Raw genomic sequence first — 21976 nt, forward strand, 5'->3', positions numbered from 1 at the left:
GGAAATATCGTTATATTAGTTGTCAGGGAATTCCTTAGACATTTTTCCCTGGTAAAGATAGCACTGCTTATTTGTGATTAGGTATGGTAAAACAAATTCAGAAATTTAGAAACAAAGTTTATTTACAATTTATAATTTATTAACACCACTATGGATTATGAAATTTTAAGATGTAATACTGAAATAAAGAAATAAACAAATGACGAACAATAAAAATATTAATTAACTTATCTGTCTGACACCCTTTTAATATCCATTACAAAGATAATAAATCACCAAAGGTCTTGTTACGAATAAATACCTCAACAAATGCTCGAGAAAAATAAACCTTACAACACAGAACATTACACAAGTCACTGTTCATGGGTCTCTTGACATTTATCATACGCTAAATAACAAACCAATTTGGATTTCGGATTCAGAGTCACCTATATAACGTATGCTTTGATGTAACAGCGGGAACCTGTGATTATAGTTCGAGAATTTATAAAAAGTGCATCTCTTGGTTCGGGATTGCTTAAGGTCGTGCACTGTTTCCCCAAGGGTCGAGGATTACCCTAGCTGAAAACGAAAGAACATACCTTGTGAAATTTAACTACACTTATGATTAATACAAATTTGTAAAGACTAATTAAATATGCACTTAAACAATTTTAGATACACTTTTAAAGACAAAAATTTTAAAGATTAACACATTTCACTAAACTGATAACAATATTCCATATAAACACAAACAGTTAATCCACTTACTGCACGGCTAGGTGATTATAACGTGACTAAAGAAAATACAAAATTTATCTTTCAAAGTCTATTATGAAACTGAAAATACAAGGATAAAATCATAAACATAAACTTCGCAAATACGGTAACTTCAAAACCAATCAATAGATGGCGTTACTAACATGAAATTCCCTTACATCAGTATCATTGTTATGGGGAATTATGTTATAGCCTTTATTGCATAGTGCTTTTGCGTTTACGCAGTGAACGTCTGTATTCATATAGAGATACTGATATGATTGCAAGGAGTCATAGAGATAGAAAAAAAAAGTAAACATGACGCCTCTGTGAGTCCGAGTAACCCCACCCCAGGACCTAGTAACCCCGCTCCCATTGTAACACTAGTAAATGCACGTTCAGCTATCCTTCCTTTTCAAGGTCGTGTAAATCGGGTCTTATCTCAGAATGTTGAGTCTTGGATTTCTTCCCTCGACGCTCACTTAAATGCTAAATAAATCATAGACCCATTTGTACAATTACAAGAAGCTAAAAGTTTTATAGACTTTTCTGAAGGATATGCGAGTGCGTACTTGAGGGGAGTTTCATTTCAAGAGGCATTTATATGGGATGAATTCATTCAATGTTAGGCTACATGCGATCTATGGCGGTGAGGAATCCTTAGATGTAGTTTTAACATCAAGAAATACACTTAATCAAGCCACTTTGACTCGGCTTAATATCAGAGAGAGAGCAGCTCTCATTGCCGATAGGCAAAACAAGTATCAAGCTATTTTAGGCAATTCCACTTGGTTTACTAGAGATAACATCTCCATGAAAGATTTCTTATGATTAATGTATTTAACCTGCATGACACTTATGTTGCCAGAAGCTATAGTGCTGTGTTTTGATAAGAAGTTAATGCCCGAAAGTACAGAATTGGATGTGTATAAACAGATAAAGAAACACATGTCTAAGTGTACTGATCTTGATCCCTTGATTACACAAGTTTTTGCAAAAAATGAAACTAAGCCACAACAAGTAAACGTAGTTAATAATAGTCAAGTTGCAGGAATGACGTGTTATAATTACAAACGTCAAGGTCACTTGATCGCAGACTGCAGAACGCGATATTGTTCGTTACATAATAGTTCAACTCATTCATATAGTCGATGCTACTCACGTAATCAACAACAGAATCCTAGAAATACACAGTCAATTCCACAGTCAATTACACAGTCAATTCCACAGTCAGTTCCCTATGGAAATAAAAAAAAAATCCTCAGTTCAATAAGAAGAAACAGCCAAACATCAATGCAGTTCAAAATAAAAAACAAACAAACAGTTCTTCAAATAACTATGATCCTAGGCCGTCTAGCCAGAACTTGCAAGGTCAGACTAATTTTCAGAATGTGCAGAGCAAAGCAGATACCACATAATTAACTCCAATGGGGAAGAGAGTAATGTTGGGTCATTCATATCAACATCAGTGGTATTAAATAATACATTTAATATTTTATCAGATCATTGTGAGGCAATAGATTTTCCTATGAAACACACGACCGAATCAAATAAATCAGTGCATGCTCCCGTAGATTTGCAACAAATTCACACAATAATAAGCCAAAATAAGTTACGACTAATATTATATGCTGTAAATTTAGAACACCGATCCTTTACGTTATTTTTTTACTCTGGTAGTCCACGTAATATCATGGATTTGAGGATATATCATTTGTTGGTTTCGAACTTCCCTATGGAGAAGTCCGGAGTAAGGCTCTCGGGTATAGGAAATAATAAATTAAATATAATAGGCGTAACTCATGTTAAGTACAAGGTCGGTAAGCGCACGTTTGCCGATACCTTTGTTGTTGTACAAAACATTGATATGTATCCAGCTGTAATTATAGGATACCCGTCTATGGGCAATCAAAACATTATCTTAGCCCCTGCCCAGCACGGCGTGTATATCAAAGGAAAATTCTATAAGTCTTCTAATACCTTAAAATCAGTTTTGGATAAAAAGGAGACGACAAATAAAACAGTGACGTACGCTGAAGAATCAAAAACTTGTCTCATTAATAAAGATATGATATACGCGACCCAACAGAATTCTCGGTCACCCGTAATACCATCTTGCACGCAATCTATTGAGCCGAACGTAACTTCGAATTTAATAGTGCAAGTAAAGAAAACGTTACCTGGATCTGAAATATTAATCCTTTCCGACACTTTGAAAACTAACGGATTGTCCGTCACATAAGCTATTTATACAGTAGGCTCACAACAACAATGTAATATTGAAGTCTGTAATCATTTAAATACCACTTTAGTAATTCACAAAAATCCACATATCTTGGATGTAGAAGTTTATAAATATCGTATTTTTACCATCGCTGAAATCAATCACGCTCAATCAGTTGCGGATGAATCCCTTTTGCAATCTATTAAAAATAAAGTCAATAAAGACATTCAAGAAGAAGAAATTCAGCAGAAATTTTTGGACTTTTAACTGAATATCGTGATGTTTTTTCCACTACGGATGGATCCTTAAAAAAACAGGTGTTATCGAACATCTAATAAGGTTAAAGGACAAGCAGAAAATTATCTATGTACCTTCGTACAGACTCCCTATGAAATTCCAGAATGAAATAAATGATGAAGTAGGTAAAATGCTAGAAGAAGGAGTTAGTAGGAAATCGAACAGCCATTATAATTTTCCATTATTGGTTGTACCGAAAAAAGATCGAACATGGCGTATCTGCCTAGATTTCCGTCGCCTAAATGAGGAAATGATCCCTGATTGATTCCCAGTGCCATGTACTGATGATATTTTATCTTTGTTAGTTCAGAATAAATATTTTACCAGTTTGGAGTTACTTAAAGGCTTTCACCAGATATCATTAGAAGAAAATAGTATCCCATACACAGCCTTCAGCACAGCATTATGAATTTTTAGGTATGCCATTTGGTTTACGTTGTGCTCCCATAACATTTACTAGAATGATTAACATAGTGTTTGGAGACTTGCAAGGATATATATTGCATGCCTATAAGGACAACCATGTAATCTTTTCCCATACCTTAGAAGAACATCTACGTAAATTAGAACTAGTACTACAGACGACATAACTTAAGGGTAAAGATTAGTAAGTGTGAATTTTTCAAGACAGAATTAGTCTATTCAGGTTTTACGGTGTCAAGCCAAGGTCTTAAAGTAGTCCATGATAAGGTGTCTGCTATCCGTAACTTTTCGATACCTAGTATTGTCAAGGGAATACAGCAATTTCTTGGGTGTAGTGGATATTACAGGCGTTTTATACGCAATTATTCAATAATAGCGGCTCCCCTAACTGATCTTACGAAGAAGGGCGTAGATTTCATATGGTCTGGGCAGCATCAACAGGCGTTTAATACCCTAAAAGATGAACTGTGTAGTTCTCCTATCTTAAAATTTCCTGACTTCGGTATGGAATTCTTCATTGCAACAGACGCCTCAGACTTAGGAGTAGGTGGGGTATTGCTTCAGCAATATGAAAAACAGTTTTTCGCGATAGCTTTTTATTCACGAAAACTGAGAACTTCCGAAAGTAAGTATGTAGTAATAGACAAGGAAGGGCTAGCTATTGTTAATTCACTAGTGCATTTTAAGTTCATAATATACGGTTATTCAGTCAAGGTTCTTACTGATCATAAACCCCTAACCGACTACTTTAAAGGCTTTTGTCACAGCCCCAAACGAACTCGGTGGCATTTGATCATTCAAGACTTTGGCGCGAGAATCGGGTATTTACCTGGGAAAGCAAATATCATTGCTGATGCATTATCACGCAACCCCGTGTCATCTTTTACGGAGCGATTAACTGATTTAATAGATATATCAACATCCATACCTATTGTTAAAACTGTATCTGAACAGGAAGATCTGGGCTGGAGCGCTGAATTATCACAGCCTGAGCAAAGAAAAGATCAGAAATTAGAAAAAAAAATAAATGCTTTTGAAGGAAATTGTAAGGAAAAGGAATATATAAAGTATACGCAGCAGAATTATGTAATCAAAGACAATATTCTGTGTAGATCCGTGACAAAGAAAACCCGCAATACACCACATGTGACTAACGACTAGGTAGTGGTACCAATCTTACTTATATCCACTGTCCTGAACTGGTTGCATGCAAATCCATTGCATGGACACCCGGGGTTCTCCATAATGTCACAGAAAGCCAAATCATTGTTTTATTGGCATACGATGCTTACAGATATAAAAAAAACACATAGCTAATTGCTGCACTTGTCAGGAAAACAAAGGGCACACGAAAACACCTGTCAGCCTAGGGGCTTATCCCGTGCCCAATCAACCATTTGAAAGGATACATTTAGATTTATTAACAGGATTTTACGAGTCAGACAGAGGAAATAAGCACCTCTTAGTAATTGTAGATGCTTTGATTCGATATAGAGAACTGATAGCGTTTAAAACTAAAACTGCGATTGAATGCGCTAGGAAGTTTTACGTGTGTTACATTTGTAAACATGGAATTCCACATATGATAATCTCAGACTCAGGTGGAGAATTCAATAATAATTTCCTTACCTCATTGTGTGAATTCCTTAGCATAAAGAAAATCAATACCATGATCTATCACCCAGAGTTGCATGGGCTAGTGGAAAGAGCGAATAGGAAGGTTTTAAACATATTAAGATTAACACTAGGAGGATCAGACCCCAAATGGAATATTGCAATACCTGTGGTACTGAGTACTCTGAATCATTCATATCATATATCAATTAAAATGTCACCGCACGAGGCATTGTATGGTACCCCAGTTAGAAAGCCTTTCCATGTATTAACGCCTACAACTAATTTATCAAATCCTTTAAAAGAATGTATAAATGCAAGCAAAAGTCGTTTTGATATCCTTCGAAAGATTTTAGAAGAATCACAAATCATAACAAGTGAGCAAGTCCTGAACGCGGACATGGTCCTCGTAGAGGACATACCTCCGCCAAGGTGACCTTGACCTTAATGTGACTTTGACCTTCACATGACCTTGACCTTCACGTGACCTTCAAGTGACCTTGACCTTCACGTGACCTTGACCTTCACATGACCTTGGCTTCAAGTGACCTTGATCTTCAAATGTACTTGACCTTCACGTGACCTTGACCTTCAGGTGACCTTGACCTTCACGTGACCTTGACCTTCACGTGACCTTGACCTTCAAGTGACCTGCTTGACTTTTGACCTTCAAGTGATCTTTGTTCATTTGCCACTGATACTTAATATGACATTGATATAATGCACCAATATGACCTTGACCTTTGACCTTTATAAATTTGAACATCACCCATGGGTTGCGCCTGGACTAGGACTTCCCTGTTGGCTTATGCAAAAGTCAGTGCTTTATTTCTGTCTCTTGATATGGCCACTTATGTCATAGTGACACCAGTGACCCCTGTGACCTTGACCTTGGGGTGACCTTGACCAAAATTTAATCAGTTCTTCCATACACATTGGGGAACTACTTGGCCAAGTTTGAAGTGATTCCGTGTAGAAATGTGGCCTCTACGTTGTCCACAGACAGACAGACAAACAGAGAAACAAACAAACAAACAAACAAACCGAACCGAAAACATAACCTCCTGGCGGAGGTAATGAAAAGGAATCATGATAAAATAGCGAAGCCAACTAAAACATATACCGCGGGTGATAATGTACACATGCAGGTAAATGTACGTAAACGACTCAAATATAAACTAACACCTAAGTTTGAAGGTCCATTTAACATTTTGGAAACATTAACTACCAATAGATTTATAGTTCAAAACGTATCCCAACCCGCTGATGAGAGAATTGTACCATTGGCTCATATAAGAAATTAAAATAAGAGAGAAGGAAGTGAGGGAATTTTTTTTTTATTTTTTATCTATGAAAAGTATATGTTAACATTTTTTTCTTCTTAATACAGGAGTAATTACATATATTTTTCTCATTACAAGTTTCCAAGATGTTTTTATTGTTAGGAGTGACATTGTTCGCTCAGACATTTTTCTCGTGTGGGAAGAGCTCTAAAACTGAAAGTATAGATTTTAAATATGGCACTATAGTAGAGAGAACAGAAGACGTATTTATTACTGCAAGTAATATAGGTATAGAAGTACGCATGCAAGCAATTTGTTCCCAGAGAATGACATCACTAGCTTAAGGAGCAACATTTCAAGGTTTGCTGCTTCATTAAATGAAATACATAAAAGACACTTTCCTTATAATACAGAGAGTTCGCTTGCACCGACACTAAAAGTGGCAGAGATGCTATCCCACGACTTGCAAAATAAGACTTACGAGGCAGAATCTTTGGCTTGTGACCTTTTGATGTGGACAGTAAGACACACAAACCTTGAAAAACGTAACCCGTTTATTTTTGCTGAACTAAACATCTTTGGATCTGTTTCAAGATTAGGCTTAGGGATTTCAAATCGTCTAAAAATTAGTAATCAAAATAAGAAAATTGAGTTTTTAACACATGAAAACGAATTAGTTTTATCAGAACTAAGGAATCAGTTAACTTCAATCAATCAAAATATGAGTTTGGTAAACGAACATTCTCGTAATATCAGTCAGATTATGGAAGTACAAGACTTGTTGGCAACGTTGACGTATTATAAATCAAAAATAGATCATATCCATAATAAAATTGCACATTTCATTGAGAAATCCAAAGACTAAGAGGAAGCTATTATGTTAGCGACTAAAGGTGTTCTCTCACCGCATTTGTTGCCGATAAAAGAATTAACGTTAATTCTGGAGAACAAACGGGAGAAAATTGGTTATATTCCTTTGTTAAACGCAGATAAATTAGAATTTTATTACAGCCTAATTACAGTACGCGATGAAAATTACAGGATTATGTTTACAATTCCTTTTGATTCATCCGATGCCTGGCAATCATAGAGGATATCACCATTTCCGACTTTCATGACAAATAATTCAAGCCCAGTAATATCCAGTAAATATCCAGTTTGACAGGACATGTATATATTTCCCATGATAAGGAAACATATATAGTCATTAAAGACTTAAATAAATCAACTCACTGTTCAAACGCAATGAATAAAAAAATATGTACAGCTGACTCCTTTGAATTCCATAAAAAATCAATGGATTCATGCGAGTTAGGTATAGTGCTAAACGGTGCTCTCTCCCACACACATGAAAGTTGTCTGAAAAAACTTTATCCCTTTGACAATAATAAGTTCAATTGCAGACTGAACAACGGCTCGTGGATATGATACGACAAGGCCGGCTTCAATGTATCATGACCGGACGGATCTACGTCCTATTCCCAAATCTTTGTTGCAGCGGATGGTTGCATCGGTACGTCCACGAATTACACGGTCTGAGGAAATAACACTATCATCAGAGAACGGGCCTACTTCACGAATTTCACGTGGTCAACTACAAACCCATCTTTACATCTCCCATACAACACACCAAGGGCTAAGCGGTTGATTAAATTAACCGAGATGGACCACCCGTCGCTGACTTCTGCAGATCTTCGTTTTTACGTGTTACTAGCAGCAATCAGCGTTACGGTGATGATATTTATCGCCGTTAGGTTTGGCGTAGGTTAAGGCATAGACAGATGCAGGTCAAACAGAACGTTTTGCTATGTCCAGACAAAACTCCTTGTTTGTTTCAATTTAGAGCCGTTTGAAATTGGCCTTTTCATTTGCTCGCTGAAGTAAAATTGTTTGGAATATTGTTGTGCACGAAAAGCAGTTAGCCAGTAATATGTAGTTGAAGAGACTAAGACATTTGCATTTTGAAAACATTTAAAAAAAAAATAATTTTTTGGGCACCTAATACAATATATAAGCCCTAAATGTTAAAATAAAGAATCTATGGGCATCTAATAAAAAATATAAGCCCTATATATAAATATACGAAACCGTGGTGCTTGTACGTACCAGGAATTTTTGTTAGTGCACTGAAATTATATCTTTACCAAGGTAACAAATACTCTTATTAATTACCGTATTGTAATAATCTGTATTTTTGACAAAGGTAACATCTATTCTTTAACAAGTTACCGAATCATATGTACATCAGTATTTTTTTGGGGAGGTACCATATAATCATTTGCTAGCAATTTACCATATAATAATCTGTATTTTCCATGCATTTTTCTTTGTTTTTGACAATGTCTGTTAGGTATATATTTTTTCAAATGTACCTATTTGAACATTCATCCTTAATCACTTGTTTATGGCTAAAGTTAATATATGTATATATATATATATATATATATATATATATATATATATATATATATATACACACACATATACATATATATATATATATATATATATATATATATATATATATATATGCGTTTATATATATATATATATATATATATATATATATATATATATATACATATATATATATATATATATATATATATATATATATATATATATATATATATATATATATATATATATATATATATATATATATATATATATATATATATATGTATATATATATATATATATATATATATATATATATATATATATATATATATATATATATATATATATATATATATATATATATATATATATATATATATATATGTGTGTGTGTGTGTGTCTGTGTCTGTATATATATATACATATATATATATATATATATATATATATATATATATATCTATATATATATATATATATATATATATATATATATATATATATATATATATCTATATATATATTTTTTTTAACTTTAGCCATAAACAAGTGATTAAGAATGAATGTTCAAATAGGTACATTTAAAAAAATACATACCTAACAGACAGAACTGTCCTCTATATTTCTTGTATATGACTAAATTCTCCTCAGTATGGCACCTGCGCAATCGGGTTAAAGACTTTCTTGTGGCTCTGTGCAGGGCAGTTAGTTCTGATGACCACCGGGGGACTGGTCGTCGTTTGAATATCCCTGTTGTTTTGGGAATAGAATTGACTCCCGCTGTGTGAAGAGTTCCATTAAGTAAGTCAATGGCATCATCAACACTTTCAAACTGTTCTACTTTTCCTTGAATTTTACTTAACTCCTGAAATGTAACTCAGTCCGCCTTATCAAGATTCCATCGTGGCGGTCTCTGTAACGGTTGACCATTGTTGGTGTTTATAATGATTGGTGCATGATCACTAGTGTGCCAATCATCTAATGTTCTCCAATTAAAATCGAGAAGACAGTTAGAGCTTGCAACTGATAGGTCAATGAAGAACAAGGTACCTGTCTGAACGTGAAAATGTGTGGGCTCACTTGAATTAAGGAGTCCTATTGTAGAAAAATATGTCTTTTTCTTTTAATTTTACTAGTTATTAAAGAAAAAAAATATGCATCATCACTACGGCATCAGTATTAAAGTACTTTACCTATGTAATTAATTAATTAGTCCATTTTATAATTAACGTAAATTTGATAAATAACTTTTCTCGTCTAATCGTTTTAAATGGTTACTGCCGTAAACAAACCACCAATTTTAATGCGAAAAATGTTTCCTTGGTTTACTGAGTGACGGAGAACCGAGAGTACCTGTCAAGAACTTAGCAACTTCAGTCTTCAGTAGAAGTTCCAGTCATACTTACAGTGGATTAATCTTTGAAGTTATGTAGTCACCTATGGATCTTATCATTTGCAACACGATCATGTGTTACGCAAGTATGGAATAATTCTATCAAAATATCATTGGCCTGGACCTGCCAAAGGAGAACCCGCCTACCTATCTCCTAAATTACACTATAAACAAGGTAAGAGAAAGGTTTTTTTCCTTTGTTTTTAAACTGTCCATATCTTGATTTTCATTCCTGCAGCTTTAATCGATGCTTATGTGATAAGTGTGTTATTTCCTATACTTACCCAAATTATACGTACCTTACCTATACTTACCTTACATACTTATTTAAACTTCTAGTTACTTTGTTTGTTTGTATTTCATTAATCAATTTACTATTTAATTGTATAGAATTCTGTTTGTTCTTATTATTATTTTGACGTTTTGTTTACTGGGATAGGAATATAATTTACATTTTACTTGTTTATTTTTGTGCTGTTATTTCATTGGGGTAGTTGCGTCCGATTCTGTTCATACATGAAATCTTAAGATTTCCTCTTGTTCACCATTTCAGATGTGTGTATACTTTCGGATTCATTTCCTTGGCCTCCGGATGATGCAGCCCAAGTACTCACTTTCTATCCTTATGGTTCAAGTCAAGTGTTTGTCGTTCAGAAGTTTATTTTTGGTTCGAGTATGTACATTACAATTAAATTCATTGTAACTTATACTTTATTATTTAATATACCCTATATTAACTTACAAATTTAATGAGTTACCTTATCATTAAAATCTGTATAAAAACCTAATTTTTATACACCTATATCTTCATTCTCCAAAATGATAACATAATATTACCCTCTGCGTTTGCCAAAACATCTCCCCATAAAGGATGTCTACTATTAAGATTTCCTAGTAAAAGAAAAGGTTGTTGGAGAGGTTTAATCACATTTACTATATTATCATATGCGATGTTATCATTTGGAGGCAAGTAAAGGGAACAGATTGTGTATTTTATCCCTATATTAATTTTTACAACTACTGCTCACTGAGGGGTATAGATACACAGAGATATTTGGGGAACATCTCAACGAACGTACATAAGACTTCCCCAAGGGCTCCCAGTTCGTTGATCATATGGTGTTATATAGCTAATATGCTCTCGAGGACAAGAAGAGTTAGCGTCGAGCTTGGTCTCCTGTAGACACAGTTATAAGGGATTGCTCACGTATGAGGAGCTTAAGATCTTCATATTTCACCCTTAAACCCTGGAAATTCCATTGCAGAATGGAGGAAAAACTATGATTTATTTTCTGGAAGACACCTTGGATAAAGTCTTTCCATGGGCAGTATTTGATCTAACAATATTTCCCAGTGTTATCTCTAGAGAGGATCTTGATATATTGGGTTTTGTGTTCGCTTTTTTCTTTGTTTCCTCTTGATCTAATTGTTTGGGAGGATGGTGGACCTTAACTTGAATTTCTGATTTATTCAGTTTACCTTCCAGTTGATCAGAAACATCAGCAAACAACACATCATATTTATTTGAAGTCCTGACTTTCATGTTTCTTATGGTAGGACGCGAGAGATATGGAGGTCTGTCTCATTTCAATTAAAAGGTTGTGAGCAGTGTGGTTTTTGCAGCTTCCCACTACAGGTTCACCAGGTAAATTTGTTTCACGTGGAACCTCCATCAGATCAGGCAAGGATAGGGCCTAAGAGAAGTTTGAACTATTTTTTTAGAATGGGAGTAGATGGCTTTTGAATAACTTTCAGATCTTTAGGTATCTGTTTTGATTTTTCTAAAATTTCTGGATATAGATTTTCAATGGGACCTTCAACCTCTTTAACTACTTTCATAAGTTTCTTTATCTTAGAAGTGGGAATATAATTTTCGTACGCATGCTTTGGCAAGTTTTCTTCAGAAACATTGAAACGGGTTGCCCTGGTCTTGTCTGTTCTTCAAGAGCTCTTTTACGAGCCTCGCTAAAAGTAACCCTTTCCATGGTCGTAATAGCCTGAATTTCTTTTCAAAAAATTAAATTAACACAGCTTTTAGATGTAGCTGGGTGTGCTTCCCCACATTGTATGCAATTTCTATTTTTTATGCATACTCCATGACTAATTTTTCCACAGTTGGCCCAAACAGGTCTATTATTATTTAGTTTTTCCCTGTATTTCTGGCTTAAATGGCCATACATTCAGCAATGATAACATCGCAATGATAGAGGGGATATATGGTTTCTCTTCCAAAGATAACAAACCAGCTGTAATAGCATTTGGTAATCTGCAATGATCAGATAATGTAATCAAAGTAGCAAGAGGAATATGTGATTATCTAACTCTCTTTCTCATTCTGACTACTTTTAATACTCCTTGACTCCTCAGTTCATCCTCAATTTCTTTTTCCTCTATGTCCAGCAATTCTGGAACATATATCACACCTCTACTCTGGTTGAAAGTGGGGTGCGAAACACATTCGACACTCTGACCATCCAATGTTGTGAATGTTTTCAATTTTTCACCTTGTATTGGGGATAGTGTCTCTATCAAGAGACTTCCATTTCCATGGGGAAGAATTTTTGGCTGCCCTCCACATATAGCAACTATTTCCCTATTAGCTTTAAAAACATTTACACGTTCATATCTTGCATTTTCAAACTCCCCCCCCAAAACATTTTTTTCATAATTCACTACTTCATAGTGACCAGGTAATACTTCTACTTCCCTATATTTTTCTGTATTGTCATCATTTGTATCTCTCTCTCTCTCTCTCTCTCTCTCTCTCTCTCTCTCTCTCTCTCTCTCTCTCTCTCTTCTTCTTCTTCTTTTTCTCTAGTGTTTTCTTATCATTCTTCCTATAACGTGAGTAAGGTTCTAATGTTACAATATTAGAACCCGGGTTGGAGCTGTCTGTACCGAGGTCCATGTTTGTATTTTCCTAGTCGTCAATCGAGGGGTTAGTTTATTTTAAAGACCAAGCCGGTTTATCCACCTCTAATCCCATGTGCCCCAACACTAAAAAAGGCTTCAGCGGGGACCAGTCCTCTATCCTCTTTTACAGATGGGATGCTTCTCTTAAGGTGGGCGTAAACTGGTCATTGGGGGTGGCTAGCCACTCCCACCGGCGTCACCCATTACCCGCAAATATGGCTGACTTAAAACCGGATCACTGGAGCCCGACTCTTAACAGACTTAGTCTGCACCCAATGGGGTTTGCCAGAGGGTGATGGTGTCTAAATTGGTAAAGGTTGAAATGGAATGGGATCCATCCCACACTGAGTCAAATCCAAAGCAGCAGCCAAAGTAAAATCAAACAAACAAAAGTCGTCAACAAGTTCAAGCCCAAAAGGAAGAGATAAGAGAATAAAAGAAATAACCAAAAGGAAAAGAGAAAGTGCTAACTGATTTAGTTGGATCAACAATTGGGAAACGAAGTCCAGTGGGAATATAGTTCTCACTGTTCATTAGAGCCCAGCTGCTAATCCCTAACCCTCCCATCCTCATCAAGGATTCAGCATGTATGGGGTCATTTCTCTCGATCTGGTAAGCCAATTACTTCAGTAACTTTACAATGATGTCAACCTGTTTTTGAAATATGACCACATTTTAATAAAACTAACAGCTGTCCATGTCACATTTTGCAAGCAAGGGAAGTGTGGGGTGGGGGGTGGGGTCTTAGAAGGTGTTTACTTGTATCTTCAACCCTGTAGGGCCATTAAAGTGACTCAAGTAAGAATGCGTTCTCATTGGCCACAGCTTGCTAATTATTTTAGCAAATACAGAAACAGTAGAGAAGTACGTCCATACTTAATTGGGCCAAAGTTAATGTGAGAGTTGTTCTACCTGGCTAGTAAGTGGAGTCTACCCTCCATATGCCAACAACTCTAATTACCTCGTTAAAAGTTAAGATGGAAATTCAGGTTTGCTGAAGTCATACTTCTATTAAAGGATGATGGTTTGTATTTTTGTAGAAACAACTCCTTGACAATAAACAGTATACAATTTCTACACAAAAAATAGAAGTGCAATACTCTTGACAATAAATAACAATTTATACAAAAGTAATAACATCTTAGAATTTTACATATGACCATTTGTTAACTGAATAAGTGTTAACAAACTTGAGATAAAGTTTAGTGCTCCAACAAGCTCCAACTCGTCAAACAAATCTATCACAATGCAGTTCAATCAGAAATCAAGCCATAGTTTTTAATCTATTTTAAATATCATTACAGTACACTTGAATACCTATTTATTAAGAGAAATAGGACATGATATTCAAACAAGTAGTAGATATGTTAATAGTAGTAGGAGTGTAAAACACCTTTAGGAAGGGCCAGAAAATCCTAGATTTCGATTCTCTGGTGATATTGATATAAACAAGAGTGATCAGTGATAACATGCATATAGTATTATCTCTGTGTTCCAAAATGGTAGTCTCTTGCTGTAGACTTACCATCTTTCAGGTGTGGGAAAGCGATGTTGACAAAGAGTATAGAGAACAAATGTAAAATTTACTACCGAATTTAGTGTTATAAAGCAATCTCCTTTTATTACTTTTATTAATGGTGAAAATGAGATATAAAAAAGAATTTGATAGCGAGTACTAAAGCTTACTAAAAAGAACATTATTAATTACAATGACCAACTTTGCAGATATTAGGACTTATGTAATCTGTGAAGCAAAAGCGGTGTGATGTGCACCAAAATAATTCAAACAAGTAAAGGTGTAGTGGAACGGGAGAGCTGATTGCTTTGAGATGACTGAATCACTGGGAAATTGTTTTAAAAAGTCATTGTGCTAAAACAGAAAGACATTTTATGGCAGCAGGAATATGTCTGTTAACTAGGATGGAAACTTCTTACTCAGCTGAACGAGCCATCTCCACATCATCTTACCAACAAGGAAGTTTCTAAGCAAAATATTTTTTTTATCATGTGTACAACAGGAAGTAAAAGAAAGAAATGAAAATAGATAACGAATAAGACTTAACCCATCGGAACTCATTGACCGTGCGAAATATCCACATGGGACTGGGTACTGGATGAGTGTCTCTTTGAAAAAGGAAAGATATTATTTTTTTTGTTATAGGATTTCAAGGGTATTAGATATAATCTTCTAAGAAGATTAATTTATATATATATATATATATATATATATATATATATATATATATATATATGTTGATGCCCAACGATTAACTGTAAGTAATGTTTGTTGTCTATTTATCGCGATGGTTAATGTTAAGGTTTGCTGTGTGGTAGTTTGCTGGTTCAAGTCTATGCTCGGCCATATGAATTGTTTACTTGGTGTTGGGTTGTTTTAGCTAATTTACGCATAGTTCTCGGTCACGCGAACTTTATGGTAATCTACAGTGTCTTCCTGTAAACAAATGAGGAAACTTATCAGTTTAAAAAGCGATTTCATACAGAACCGATATAACGAATATAACGAAAGTTGGTATTTATTGAGGAATATTTGGACCGTTTGTTATAGGAACACAATTGTAAGTAAACGCCTATTATATACTGTTTTGGAATAACGGATTCATCTTTTCCCATTTGTAAACCTACATGTTACATAACGTATGCCTTTAGATGAGCCTTAATTATATTGATTTTGTGTATGACCTTTTTGTAATTAGCAGTTATACATGCATAATTTACTTAATTAAGCTTTGCATATTGATTCTATCAGTCTTAGTTATTTAACTTAATAATTTTGTGTACATTAGCATATTATTTATACGTTGATTTCTTTTTCATTTATCCATAGTAATTGAACCACATCAAGTCACTTCACATCACTTCAAGTTACGCTACATGCGTCAAGTCTACATGTATAAACGCCAAACAATATAACCATATCGATGTTAACGTCATGGATCTAATAAAGAACTATATGTGCGTGTAAAAATTCTGTTTCTCCATCATTCACGTTAAGCAATAGAAGAATAGTCCATTAACATCGTTCAATTAAATTGTTAAACTACCATCAACGACTCACGCGTTAATTCTATAATAACTCTTATTCGTGAGTCTTAAGAAGTGGAATTACTGCCTGTTATAAACAACTACAGACAAGATGGGGGAGTCTGATGAGACTGTTCAGAATAGTGCTCCCGACGAAAACTCGGGTACGACAGTTAATATTCGAACATTAAAAAAATAAATTGAAATCATCACTTGGCAACGTAACGAAAAAACGCAACGAACTCATAGGCCTCATGTCAAATCCGGACAACCTGCACTTGGTGAAAATTTGTCTAGAAGAATATAACGAAGCTTTCGATAAGTACAAAGAAAACTTCAATTGTGTCATGGATAACATCTCAGACGAATTGGAGGAGGACTAGGAATTGTCCAGATATGAAAGCAAGGAAATTAGCATTCTGCTATTCCGAAACCATACTGGTGAATGGATAGCTATAAACGAAAAACGACTTGAAGAAGACCTGGAGAATCTTTTAAGCCGATCTGGTTCAAAACGTTCTTCCAAACGGCCTTCTTCCCTTCCTTCTGGCAAATCGGCTACGTCCGAAAAGGTGCTAGCCAAAGCACGCCTCGCCGAGTTGCTTGCGGAAAAAGAACTTGTGACAAAGAAAAAGGAACAGGAGGCAAAGACAGAAGAGAGTCTATTGGATATCGAAATAGCCAAGACTCGAGCAAAAGCAGGTGTTTTTGCAGAAACCGAAAATGACATTGGCGACGACAATGTTGGTAACAAAGACAATGAGACACATCCCAGCATTATTGTGCAACGAGCCAACCATCGAGACGTGAATGTTATGGTTGCTGGACGTAGTATAGCTGCCCCTGGAATTTGTGCGAGTGAAGGTGCTAACACGGCTAAGGGTGGCAATATGGCTAACCAGGTTATACTCCCTGTCACCCAGGAAAATAGTGCCAGCTTACCCAGTCTAAATCCCAGCACTGCACAAGAATTTGTTCCCAGAAATTCTTCAGAGACTGTTACTAACACTCTTGCAACTCCAGTCATCGCTTCGAATGCCAAGTCATCAACGTTTCCAAATCTAGAACAGTATACGTATCCGCCTGTAAATATACCTGTGAACAGTAACTTTGGTGCACCCTATCCACTGCCTAATTCACCTCCAGTTAACATCATATAGCAGCAGATTAGTGGTATCGCCACAGCTCTAGCTTTGCCTGCACCGCAAGTTCCCAAGTTTACCGGTGATCTTCTGGAATACAGTAACTTCATACTGGCGTTTGACACCAGGATCTCCTCTAGAACAGCCAGTAGCAGCGACAGACTTTACTACCTTCTACAGCATACAGACGGTGAACCTAAGGACCTCATCAGCAGCTGTATATACATGCAGGCAGACCAAGGATATAGTCGGGCAAGACAGTTGCTACAACAAGAGTATGGTGATCCTTATAAAGTATCTCTGGCATACTTGAAACAACTAAACGAGTGGAAGCCGATAAAACCAGACGAAGAGAAATGTCTGAAAAGATATTCGCATTACTTGCTAAAATGCTTCAGCGCCATGCAAACACTTACTCACCTGGCTGTTCTTGATCATGCACCGAACCTGCAGGTGGTAGTCCAGAAATTGCCAAGTTATATCCAGAATAAATGCCGCGAAAAAGCCACTAACCGCAGACTCCTCGAGAACAGGTCTTCGTGCTTTGGTGACATTGTCCAGTTTGTTATTAACGCAGCAGAGTGTGTCAATGACCCAGTGTTCGGCAAAGAAGCAATGCATAGAGAACTGAATTCTAGTAAACCATCAAAAGGGAAACCAACAGAATCTGCATTTGCTATGCAAGTAAATCATGAGAGCCAAAGTAGAACTCGTGGTTTTAGGTCACCCTCCTGTTTTTACTGCAGCAAAAATCACGATATGGATAACTGTGCAGATTTCAGGCAGAAATCTCTCGAAGAGAAAAGAAAGTTTATTTTAGAGCAGAGTAGATGCTTCAGTTGCTATGGTCTGAATCATACATCAAAGGGGTGCATGAACAAGCGAAAATGTCACAAATGTGGCAAAGGTCATCCTACGGTCATGCATATAGATGGCTTTAAACTACCTTGGAGGTCAAACTACTCTGACAGATCTTCATATTCTCAAAACCGTACAGAGGAATCCAGCCAAAACCCTCCAGATACCGCTACCAGCAACGTTATTTCTCATGATTCCTCCATGGTTCTTCAAGCAATAATACCTGTTCGTATAATGCAGAGGGGGACCAACCGAGAAGTTCTTACCTACACCCTCTATGACCCAGGAAGCACAGGGTGCTTCCTATCAAAAGAACTGAAAGATGACTTGCAAGCTTCCGGTGTTCAAACAAATCTGCGTCTGAAAACTATGCATGGGGAAAGCATAGTCAAAAGCTACCGTGTCCAGGATCTCGTCGTCAGTGATATAAACGGCCAGAATGGTATACTGCTTCCAAGAACGTATTCCAGACAAGAAATTCCAGTGAGTCATGATCAAATACCCGTCCAGAACTGTTACGACGCTGGCCATATCTTCACGACGTGGCAAAATCGATTCCTGAAATAATGCCAGAAATAGACATCGGTCTACTGATTGGCAGTAATTGCCCACTAGCAATGGAGCCTCTGAAAATCATATCAACAGACGGCAAAGGCCCATTCGCTCTGCAGTATCGTCACGGATGGACAGTCAGCTCGCCGGTAGAAGACAACAGTGTAACGTCTACACATCGAGTAAACAGTAATCGCATTGTGACCGAGGATATTGAGCAGGGTACTGAAATTATCTCCCGAAACAGAATACTGAATATTCTGAAAAGTGACTTTATTGATAGCCGGGTAGCAAGGTATCCTGGAGAGAAAGGATTGTCTCCAGAGGACACTACATTCCTGAAGAAGGATCACCATTTATGACTTTAATCACATATTTCTCCAGGTGGGAGAGATTGAAGAGAGCAGTAGCAGTATTCATAGCATTTTTGGCTTTCTTACAAAACAAAGAACAAACTATAAATTTAAGGACCGCACAGATCATGCAAAAGGCTGAAAAGGCAATCGTTTGTTTTATACAAAAGATCACCTTTGCAAACGAGGTCGAGAAACTCAAGAAAATAACCACGAAAGAAGACAAGAGAGAACATTCGCTACCAAAAACCAGTACAATATTCCGTCTCGACCCAGTGCTCATCGATGGAACTCTGCGAGTGGGAGGACGCCTCTCGAAAGCCGCAATGGACTCCGATGTGAAACATCCTATGCTACTGCCACAACATTCGCACGTCACCACTCTAATCGTACGAGATGCTCATGAGAAACTTGGCCATATGGGTAGAAATCACACCATTGCAGCAATTAGAGAACGCTTTTGGATTGTTTCAATCAACTCTGCTGTCCAACGTCAACTCCACAAATGCATAACGTGCAGAAAAATTAGAAAGCCATGCCAAGAGCAAAAAATGTCCGACTTACCTCAAGATCGTCTCGAGCCAGCTCCACCATTTACATTCACAGGCGTAGACTTTTTCGGGCCGTTCATTATAAAAGAGGGCCGCAAGGAGCTCAAACGTTACGGCGTCATATTCACCTGTCTTGTCAGTCGCTCCATTCAACTGGAAGCTGCTAACAGTCTCGAAACGGATTCCTTTATTCACTGTCTGCAACGCTTCATAGCCTGTAGAGGTACGGTACAAGAAATCCGATGCGACAACGGGACCGACTTCATCGGAACCCGGAATGAGCTGAACAAGGCTTGGTCAGATCTGAACCAAAACAAAATCCAAAACAAACTACTGTACATGAATATTGACTGGAAACTCAACCCACCTATGGCATCGCACATGGGCGGCGTATGGGAACGCCAGATCCGTACCATTCGGAAAGTTCTATCTGCGCTATTCTTCGACCATGGGACTTGCCTCGATGACGAATCATTCCGCACGCTACTCTGCGAGGTAGAATATATTGTGAACTCAACACCGATCACGACCTGTTCTGATGATCCTGACGACATGGAACCACTAAGTCCGAGTCAAATCCTCCATATGAAGTCACCCAAGAGGTTAATACCAGGACTTTCGCAACCAGAATACGTGTACTCCAGAAAAAGGTGGCGTAGAGTACAATATTTGTCGGACTTGTTCTGGAGCAGATGGAAAAGGGAGTACATAGCCAGCCTGCAGCAACGCCCCAAATGGAACAAACAACAACGAAATACACACATATATATAAATTTTATATATATAGATGTATTAATTATATATATATATATATATATATATATATATATATATATATATATATATATATATATATATATATATATATATATATATATATATATATATATATATATATATATATATATATATATATATATATATATATATATATATATATATATATATATATATGTGTGTGTGTGTGTGTGTGTGTGTGTGTGTGAATAGCATCTCTGAGAAAAGTAGCATTATACTAGTGACTTTACCATCCTCAGTCAAGTTTTTAATTTGTTTTAAGATGTTATATTAACTTATAATTAACAGGAATTTAAATGTTCTTTACTCACTTAAAGCTTAGTTTGAAGTTTTATCGACCCTATATTGTTGTATTTTCATGAGATGAAGAAGTTGGAAGTGACAAGGTTGTTGTAAAAACATTTACTCCTTAAAACAAACGAGTTAAGTTTGTTAAACTATGATTACTCAACATTCCATTCTGGAAACAAGAGAAATTCCGTTTTCTCCGAATCGTTTTCCATTTGAGGGTAAACTTAATATCAAAGCTAGAAATTATACATGTGAACGTATTCTTGTTAAACAGTTTCTATTTTGAGAAAAATATGTCAAATAAAATATGAATAATCCAGAGGCATATACGATATGTAACATATTATCTGGAAATGCAACAAGAAAAATATTTCATGAAAATATTGTAAACAATTTGCTTTGAGTGTCAAGATGTATTTTATTTTATTTTGCATGTAAACTCTATTCATTAGAGAAAGAGAGAGAGAGAGAGAGAGAGAGAGAGAGAGAGAGAGAGAGAGAGAGAGAGAGAGAGAGAGAGAGAGGGGGGGGGGTTGTTTGTGTCTTTTGATTTATTTTATTTTGCATGGAAACTCTATTCATTAGAGAGAGAGAGAGAGAGAGAGAGAGAGAGAGAGAGAGAGAGAGAGAGAGAGAGAGAGAGAGAGAGAGAGACGTTCATTGAACATTCAGTAACTATTAAAGGGTGTCTCGAAATACGTAAATTTTCATTTAGAAATATGACTTAATACGGGACAAGATTTCTTGTTATATTATATAACTGGAAGAAAGAAAATTCTTCTCTATTCGGTATCATAGAATCAATTAAATAAACAGATTTTTTTTTTTGCTGGAGTGAACCAGAAAAATTATTTAAACTTTTTACGTACTTGAAATTATAAAAAAATTTTCTCACTTGTCATAATGTGCCAGAAATAAAAATATACATAAGTCAAAATAGCAATCCATTATATGCTTTCAAAATAAAAGTTACTTCGTATTTATTGCCTCTAAATACCATTATTGGAAAATGTTGGAAATTAATTTTATGAATTTATTCTAAACAAAAAGGATAAGGTCTCTCCCCGTCTCATTTAGGGAGAGAGAGAGTATTCAAACCTT

General features: G+C 36.0%; 2 protein-coding genes across 6 annotated transcripts in view; one reads left to right on the forward strand and one right to left on the reverse strand.

Moving 5' to 3' along the window:
• Positions 1 to 21976, reverse strand: part of LOC137633618 (uncharacterized) — an 871256-nt gene that overhangs the window by 66805 nt on the left and 782475 nt on the right. The window contains exon 1 of one of the 5 annotated variants that reach the window (XM_068365884.1): positions 1901 to 1978. The exons of the other annotated variants lie outside the window; for them this stretch is intronic. The gene's annotated coding sequence lies outside the window, so the exon portion shown is untranslated. Of the gene's footprint in view, positions 1 to 1900; positions 1979 to 21976 lie in introns of those variants that run through there. 5 annotated transcript variants of the gene reach the window in all.
• Positions 19562 to 20906, forward strand: LOC137633808 (uncharacterized). Its single transcript, XM_068366053.1, has 2 exons — positions 19562 to 20082; positions 20873 to 20906. The coding sequence occupies exons 1-2, from the start codon at positions 19562 to 19564 to the stop codon at positions 20904 to 20906; spliced, it is 555 nt and encodes a 184-aa protein (XP_068222154.1).

Source organism: Palaemon carinicauda, chromosome 43 (genome assembly GCF_036898095.1).
Source record: "Palaemon carinicauda isolate YSFRI2023 chromosome 43, ASM3689809v2, whole genome shotgun sequence".
NCBI classification, from domain to species: Eukaryota; Metazoa; Arthropoda; class Malacostraca; order Decapoda; family Palaemonidae; genus Palaemon; species Palaemon carinicauda.

Bases quoted from the DNA above. Each gene is read 5' to 3' on its own strand.
- LOC137633808 (XM_068366053.1), top strand. From the start codon at position 19,562: ATGGACTCCGATGTGAAACATCCTATGCTACTGCCACAACATTCGCAC. The intron at 20,083-20,872 runs GTCAGATCTGAA...TATAATTAACAG, and splicing joins AATGAGCTGAACAAGGCTTG to GAATTTAAATGTTCTTTACT.